The sequence below is a fragment of the Elephantulus edwardii genome, unplaced genomic scaffold, assembly GCF_000299155.1.
Source record: "Elephantulus edwardii isolate Elephantulus edwardi_28Jun2011 unplaced genomic scaffold, EleEdw1.0 scaffold00005, whole genome shotgun sequence".
NCBI lineage: Eukaryota > Metazoa > Chordata > Mammalia > Macroscelidea > Macroscelididae > Elephantulus > Elephantulus edwardii.
The window spans coordinates 9,259,190-9,267,500 of record NW_006399755.1 but is presented as its reverse complement, the minus strand read 5'-3'; the positions used below and the strand labels follow the sequence as shown (position 1 = coordinate 9,267,500).

Below are 8,311 nucleotides of genomic sequence, written 5' to 3'. Positions count from 1 at the left end.
CAGGATAGAGCAGGGTTTAGGGCTGTTGTGCATAGGGTCGCTATGAGTCGGAAACGACTCGACGGCACATAACAACAACAACAACAGCTTTCACAGATTTAATTTCATTTAATCGAAGAAGATAAACAGCCTGCAGATAATAGTGGCAGCCACAGCTGCCCCGCCCACCATGGGGTCCCGCCCCCTCGCCCCGCCCCACGCACTGTCGCAGCCCTCACTTCGCGGCTGCGCAGACCGCGCCCCCCTTTTACGACAGGCCGGAAAGGAGCGGCTGCAGCTGGCGCGGGCTGAACCCTACAACTATGGGGGTGAGAAGAAGTCGAGCCGATGCAGGGCAGGGCGGGGGAGGAGGCAAGGATCTGCAAGGCCTCTACTCCGACCAGGAGAAAATGAGACGATGGGGTCTGTGCTGGGAAGGGAAACAGAGCTCGTTCTGGGAGGGGCGGGGCGGGTAAGGGGCTGCGCAGGCGCGTCTGATGGTGTTGCTGGACCCTCCTCCTCCCCTTAGAAAATCGCGCTGCAGCTCAAAGCCACGCTGGAGAACGTCACGAGCCTCCGGCCTGTGGGCGAGGACTTCCGGTGGTACCTGAAGGTGCAGCTGGGGAGGCGGGGCTCGGGCCCTGGAAGGGAGCGCATCCCAGGCAGCTTAGAGCTTTAGAGCGGGAGGGGGGTCCCGGGGAGGGATTTCTCATCTTAGCAGTTGAATGATCACTGAGTGATTTCAGTATTGAACAGGCCAGGCGCTTTCTTCCTGCAAGATAAAACATTTCTAACATTAAAGAGTCAAATAGTTTTTCCTGGTAGTAGTTTTGTATTTTATTGTTAAGAATTTATTGGTTAATCTTTGATTTCTTCATCTTTGAGTACTAAAACTGCTACTTGAAGGGATCTTGTAATTATTTAGAAGATGAATATTTTAAAATTTGTTTGTTGTTATTAGGTATTGCCTTTCACTTGTAGCAGCCTTGTATACAACAGAATGAAGCGCTCCCCAATTAGATTTTGTTACGATTTTTTTTTTATGCATTAATTCTACCCTACAGTGATAAGTCTGTACCATAGTGACATAACTGCAAGGCCCCTTTCACCCAGGCAGTTTAAGGCTTTTCACTTTCTCAGACCCTAGAACTTCAACTCTTTTCCTCCTGGTCTAATCCTAACATCCAGTCCCTACAGAAGCCCTGTCTCCTTTAGGAAACCACCTCTAACTACGTTTGATTCCACATATTGTGTAGCCAAAGTTCTAGCATTTATTTGGGGAATCCTAATTTTTGGCTTCAAGCAGCACTGTGTAGTGGAAGAGACAAATAGAGTGAAAACAGAGTAGTAAATATTCTTAACCTGTGGAGACCTGGAGGAAGTCCCAACTATGGAGGGGGGGGGCGCCTTGCAAGGCTGTTTTCTGTACCAAGTGAGCCTTGAATTCCCAGTTAAAGTGGGCACTTCTTAGAGGAGGGTAGGCATACCAGCATGAAAAAACAACTTGACCTACTTTTCCACCCAAAGAAAGCCAGACCTTAACCTTTAAGGAGCTGGTGGTTAAGAGTGAGGTGAGGTTGTTGGCAGGAAGGTGAGTTATATGCCCACCCACCTAACATTGGTCTTACCTTTTCCCTCCATCTCTGTCAACTCAGCAGCTGCTTGACTAATACACTCTTTTTCTCTCCCAAGATGAAATGTGGTAACTGTGGTGAGATTTCAGAGAAGTGGCAATATATCCGGCTGATGGTAACTGTTCCCCCACCCTATATACCCCAGCACACACATCTGGGCATGGATATGGAGAACTTTCTGCATTATTCTCTATGGACCCTGCTTTTTATGGTTTGGGGATGGCAGTCTGCAGTGCAAAGCAGTGGCCACAACAGCATTTTTGGGTTGGGAGGTAGAATGCAAAGGGCTTCTAGGGAAGTCCTTTCCCCAGTCTTAAACTTTCTGAGGATTCTTGTCCTGGCAAGTTGCCCACCTTCTCTCTCTTCACCTAAACACTGAATGATGGGTTTTGATCTCAGGATCCTTTCATCTAATTGACATGTGACCTGAGGCTGTTTTCCTCTCACCAGGACAGCGTGGCACTTAAGGGAGGCCGTGGCAGTGCCTCCATGGTCCAGAAGTGCAAGCTATGCTCACGAGAGAACTCCATCGGTAGGTCAGGCCATGAATACAGGTCTGCTGGGGTGTCCCTTGTTTTCTGGTACCACACCAAAATCAGGCTTATGCTCCCTGTGCCTGGACACAGGCCTGGGTGCTGCCACCTGTCAGGGAACGCCTTTCTTCTGGAACTGCAGCTGGGTGGGCCAGGGTATGGACTCATTGACGTCTTCTCTTTTATGTTTCAGAAATTTTGAGCAGCACCATCAAATCTTACAATGTAAGTGTCCTATTACCGGGGCTGGTAGGGTGGAATGAAATCTAAACTAGAAAGCTTGGTCCTACAGTTTTGTCTGTATCAGAGTGACCTACCATTGGACATTCATTAACTAAATCTTTACAGTCACTCACCTAGCCATTTATTCACCACATTCTAACATATTAAAAAATAAGCTCTTCAGTGTTTCTTATAAATACTGGGCTGTGGAGTCTATAAGGACCACCAAACCTGACTTGCCACTCATTTTCTACAGCTGAGATGCTTGCCTTCTGTTCATCTTAAGAGACTAGTAAGTCTCTCTGAAATCATGTGGAATAGTCCTTTGATGGGTGCCCAGTGTTGATATTGTTTAGGCTATTAGGTGTGTCTTAGTTACCTTCTGAGATCTTGTTGAGTAGAGGACAATTCAGCAATCTTAAGAACAGTGGATCTGAACCATGTCCTATCCTGTGCCATCATCCTCATCATCTCTTGACATACTTGAGCTTGTTGCTGCCATCCCGATGTCAGTCCATCTCAGTGCGGATCTTCCTCTCTTACTAACACCATCTTTCCAAGCATGAAGCCCTTTTCAAAGGAATATCCTCTCCTAGCAACATGCGCAGAGTATGCAAGATGAAGCTTCATCTTCTTTGCCTTTACAGAGCACTCTGGCTGCACTTTTCCTAAGGGATAAATGTTTGTTGTTTTGTCAGTCCATGGAATATTTAATACTCTAACACCACAACTCAAGGGCATCATTTCTTCATCTATCATCTTTATTCATTGTCCATCTCGCAAATGTATAAGTGATTGAAAAGACCAAAGCCTGAACCAGGTGGACCTTAGTCTTCAAAGTGACATCATTGCTCCTCGGTAATTTGAAGAAGTTCCTGGCAGGAGACTTGCCCAGTACAGTACATCTCCTGATACCTGATGTTGGTACACCAAGGGTGTTGACTGTGAATACAAGTAAGATGAAATCATTGACAATTTTAGTCTTTTCTCCATCTGTCATGATGTTGCTTATCAGTCCAGTGGTATTTGTTGTCTTGATGTTGAGATGCAATCCATATTGAAGCCTTTGATCTTCTGCAGCAAGTGTTTGAAGTCCTTATGTCCAGTAAGCATGGGCGTGTCATGCATAATGCAGGTTGTTCAATATTTGCATCTACCCCCAACCCCAATACCATTTTCTTCTTTGTAGAGTCCAGCTTCTTGAATGGTGTGTGTCTGGGATGTATCCTTTCTCCATATTAGTTATTTAGTGCTGTAATAATAGAAATACCACAAATGGGTGGCTATAAGAAATTTAGTTTCTCAAAGTTTAGGAGGGGTAGCAGGGAGGATTCAGGACTCTAGTCCTAGGGGAAGTGTCTCTATCTCTTTGTCTCTCTCTAACTTTAGGGGAAGGGCTTTGTCCCTTTTTGGCTTTCTGTTCTTGGGTCATTTGTGCTTATTTTCATGCTTAATCTTCTCCTTTATATCTCATAAGAAATTCACACACAATACATAGGATACATTCTCATTACCATAACAAAGTCCAGTCCCAAATGGTATTCTAGCACAGGGATAGGGACTAGGCTCCAAAGCACTTCATCTTTTAGGGACTAGGCTCCAAAGCACTTCATCTTTGGAGGGCACAATTCAGTTCCTAAGGTTGTGTGCAGCCAAGGTGCTCCTTAGAGGCAAGGATAGTGAAACTTCAGCTCACATAATATGGATGGACCTGTTGTCAGGAGGGGCCAGGCCTTGGAAAAAGACATCGTACTAGGAGAGGTGGAGGATTGACACGATGACTGTAACAATGGGCTCAGTTACATTGGAGATCGGGAGGACGGGGCAGGATTCAGATCCGTTATTCATGGGGTCGGTATGAGTAACCACCTTGTTGGTACCTAACATCAACAATGTTGTATTACAAATTAGCCTAAAGTTCAAGGACAAGGATGTATGCTTTGAGCCTTTATTTAACAGAAGGCATCTACTCTTATTGGACATTTAAAATACCTTTCACCTTCCTTTGTCTAGAAGTTAAAGAAATGAAGATTTATTCTTAAGGAAAAAGTAACCTAGTGAAAGATACAGCTCATCAAACAGAAAATACACGCAACCCATTGGAGAAATGGCTCACCAGTGCCAGGCGCAGGGTGGTGTACAGGGGATGAGGTTAAGGAGTGCTGGAAGGAGAGTGAGTGGTGCTAGGGTCTTAAGGGTCAGGCAGGCATGAAACTCCTGCCCATAGTACCTCAGAGGTACCGCATTCTACACACATCCTACTTACACACGTTTAGTGTTTAGGGCGACTCCCTGCCCTCCTCATAGCAGATGATGGTTAGCAAAAGTCTGTGGCTAAGTGTCTTGGGATTGTTGAATGCTCTGGAGATGAAATAGCTCAACATCCTTATCTCTATTTTTGGCATTATTACATGTCATTTCTTGAACATAATTACAGAGTAATGCACTCGCTGCTCTGCACACTATTTCAGGCTCTCACTGTAAACCTGTAGAGATTGTCTAAACTTTCCTTGAGAATCTTGGGCCCAGAGTGGAAGAGAGGCTAAGTGCAGGCTCCCAGCCAGGCAGTCTCACCTCATGGTCCACTCAGCATCAGTGTCCACAGCAGACCCCTTTTAGAAGACCAGCTGCTCCTGGGCCTTATTCCAGTCTCACTTGAAACCTTAGCAGAAACAGCAGGTGCCATAGGGTCATCCTGGGCCTCAGCTGATGCCCATCTCCTCAACACACTTTCTCCCCAGGCTGAAGACAGTGAGAAGTTCAAGACAATAGTAGAGTTTGAGTGCCGGGGTCTTGAACCAGTCGATTTCCAGCCGCAGGTGTGTGGGTCTTCCTTGTAAGGGCTGTCTTTGGGGAGGGATGTAGGAAGTGACCCCAGAACTCTAACTTAGTCAGTCAGTGCCTGCTAGGTGCTGTGTACTAGTGCATGTTGCACTGTTACATGTTCCCTCATTTGATCTGCTCAGTAAGCCTATGAAGTTACTCATCCTGTATTTCAGATAAGAGAGAACCTCAGAGGCTTTGTGACTTGCCCTGGGTCACATTGTTAGGAAGCAGTGGAACTGCAACTGGAACCTAACTCACTGCTTTCTCCAGGCAGGGCTTGTCCCAAGTACAGCTTGTTTGCCTCACAGCAAATCCGTGATGTAGACAGAAGAGCTAGAATCCCTTGAATCTCAAAAACAAATGAAAACAACAAAACCCCCCCAAGAGGTCCAGAGAAGGGAAGTGAAGCACCCAGGAGCCTTCAGGGAAGTAGAAGAGTTTACCCCAGCCCTCATGCTTTCTGGACCTGGGTTCTTATTTGGAGAAACTACCTACCTTAGTTTTGTGGGAGCTCTGGTGGCTCAGTGGTAGAAGTTGTGCCAAAGCCACGTGGTTCATGTCCACGTGAGAGAAAGATGAACAGTCTCTTCCTGTGTGGTTTACAGCCTCAGTAAAACCACTGAAGAGTCAGCTCTGAGTCAGTTCTAACTGAGTGGTACATAAAACATCCACCACCTTATGTCTGAGGCAGCTGCCTACCCTGCCTCGTGCTATCCCAGAAACATTGGAAGAGGCGTCAGCTCCCTGGACAGCCCATCTGCCTGAGCTCAGTGCCTCTTTCCCCTCAGACTGACCAGTGCCTTTCTCTTACCTGCAGGCGGGGTTTGCCGCTGAGGGTCTGGAGTCAGGGACAGTCTTCAGTGACATTAACCTGCAGGAAAAGGTACGGCTCTTGGGGTCTTTACAAGGTTCTGTAGGGCAGTTGGGAAGTTGTTTTGGAGAGCAGTGCTCATCTCTGGAAAGCTAGTTCTTGGAGCCTATTAGGCATAGAAAATGTTACTACCCTGAAGAGGAGGAAACTGCTCAGGCCTTAAAGAAAGGAGAGATAAATAGTATTCTTTGCTCTTAATAATAAAATACTAATGGAGTACATACATGTGCTGGGCCATATCTATAAACTGAGGCTCAAAGGAGTTAAGTGACTTGCCCACAGTTACAGAACTGAAACAGCTGGTGTTTAAACCTGAGCTGTCCAGCTGTGTTCGGGAGTACACTTGGGTGTGAATAACTGAGGCAGAGCCTGAATGGGGCCTTTCCTATCACATTTTTGCACTCCTCGCACTGCCATAGGCTGTTCCGTGAAGCTGACATTGCCATTGTATTTCACAGGACTGGACTGACTATGATGAAAAGGCTCAGGAGTCTGTGGGAATCTACGAAGTCACACACCAATTTGTAAAGTGCTGAGTCCGCTTTCTGCGAGCTTGCCCCTAAGAGCTGAAAATGGACAGAGTGCCCCAAGTAACAGCACCACTCAGAGTGATTCCCCTCACCCCACAGCTCCTGGCAGCTGTCTGAAGCCCTCACAGTACTGCATGCTCGACTCCTTGACAGCTGTCCCACTCCTCCTTGTGGAATCCCTGTTCATGCTGCAAGGAAGGTGAAGTCAAGCAGCAGCCTCCACACACAAGAATGTATGTGGGAGAAATCCAGCTACTTCCTGGAACCTTCCCACAGTTTAAAAACCTATGCCTGCTCCATTTGGTAAAATACAAAGATCACACAGCTTCTGAAGGCTCTTACGCTCTGAGGGAGCAGCACATTAACCCAGAGGCCTGAAGACATTGAGGCCATTGGCACAAAAGGCCCCTGGGCTTCTGGAATGATGCTCAGAGCACACCAGTCCTGAGCTGAGATGCAAGTGAATCTTATTTCGTGCACTTTAGATTCCAGGTCTAAAAGAGACATTATAAGTCTGCAGAAGTCTTGGCATGAGAGTACAAAATTCCCACTAGATAGTCCTCTGATTTTGTCACTTGCTGAGATGAACGCTCTTCTCCCATCAGGAGCCAGGAAGAACTTTGAGACTTTTCCTCCTGGTCCTGCTTTGTCCTCCTGTGGCTACACAGAAGTATGAGAGGTGGTGGTGGGGCAGGGCAGTAGAGAAATTACTAACTCATCAATAAATCGTGCTGGGACAATCACTGACTTTTGTGGAATAAAATATGATAAAATCCTTGCTCCGCACAGACAATTTTCTCCCAGGAGTGGTGGTCTTGTACTTTGGTGCTGCAGTGGTGGGCAGCAAGAGCCCTGGGCTAGTGCCTCCCCTCCCACACATTGCCTCCAAATGAAAAACGAAGAGGCTTACTTCTCTGAGAGTTACCTTGAGATCAGTCAGAACGGAGAATGTCTAAGCTGCACCTCTCATAGACAAACCTAGATTCAGAAAATGATGCGCCAGACCCCCTGCCCTACTCCCCAGGATGACACTGCTGCCCAAGGGCTAGAAATGAAAGCTACCGGGAGAGGATGGTGGGAAGGTGAGGTTGGATGGGCCATAAATGTCCTATGCAGTTTGGGGACGTGCTCTGCTGATTCTCAGTATGCTCTAGACCCTGAAGAGCTGATGTAAAAGTACCTCATTATCCAATAGTGTTTTTCTTAACTAAGTTTATCTAAAACCTTCACTTTGTTGTGAATGAGATCAAGGCTAGGTTCTCAAAACTGCATTCTAGGAAGTGCCCAGGTGTTGTAGGTAGGTGGTCACGGTGGTCACCTGCCAGTGTCTCCATGCCTCTGTGAGCAGCATCCCCCTGGATCCTCACCCTTCTGGACTCCAGGGACAACTTTCCCTCCTGGGCCATAAGCTGCAGGATTGGTACTTGACGACATGGCTGTCTGTCCTGGTACCTTTCAGGCACCTTGGCAAACTCACTCAAGGGCCACTACATCAAGATCTAAAGGGAGAAAGATGACTCAGACCCAGACTGTCTTCTAGGAGTAAGTCACCCAGTGAGTCTTTAACCACCAGTGAAAATAGATTTTGGTTCTGGCCCAAATCTCGTACCTGGGCTTTGTGCACCACAAGCATTGAAGTGGAGCTGGTGGGTGAGGATGGTCACGGATGTGCAGCTCCCCAGTTTTGCCAATACACGGAGTGTGTCACTCTTGTCG

At 47.0% G+C, this 8,311-nt stretch overlaps 1 protein-coding gene across 1 annotated transcript; it reads left to right on the top strand.

Annotated features, from left to right (window-relative positions):
* Positions 1–169: 169 nt before the first annotated feature.
* On the top strand, positions 170–6,601 carry LOC102865172 (chromosome unknown open reading frame, human C1orf123). Its single transcript, XM_006879809.1, has 8 exons — positions 170–334; positions 509–592; positions 1,672–1,728; positions 2,064–2,145; positions 2,340–2,371; positions 5,110–5,187; positions 6,012–6,077; positions 6,524–6,601. Exons 1-8 carry the CDS (start codon positions 170–172, stop codon positions 6,599–6,601), a joined length of 642 nt encoding a protein of 213 aa, XP_006879871.1.
* The last annotated feature ends 1,710 nt before the right edge of the window (positions 6,602–8,311 follow it).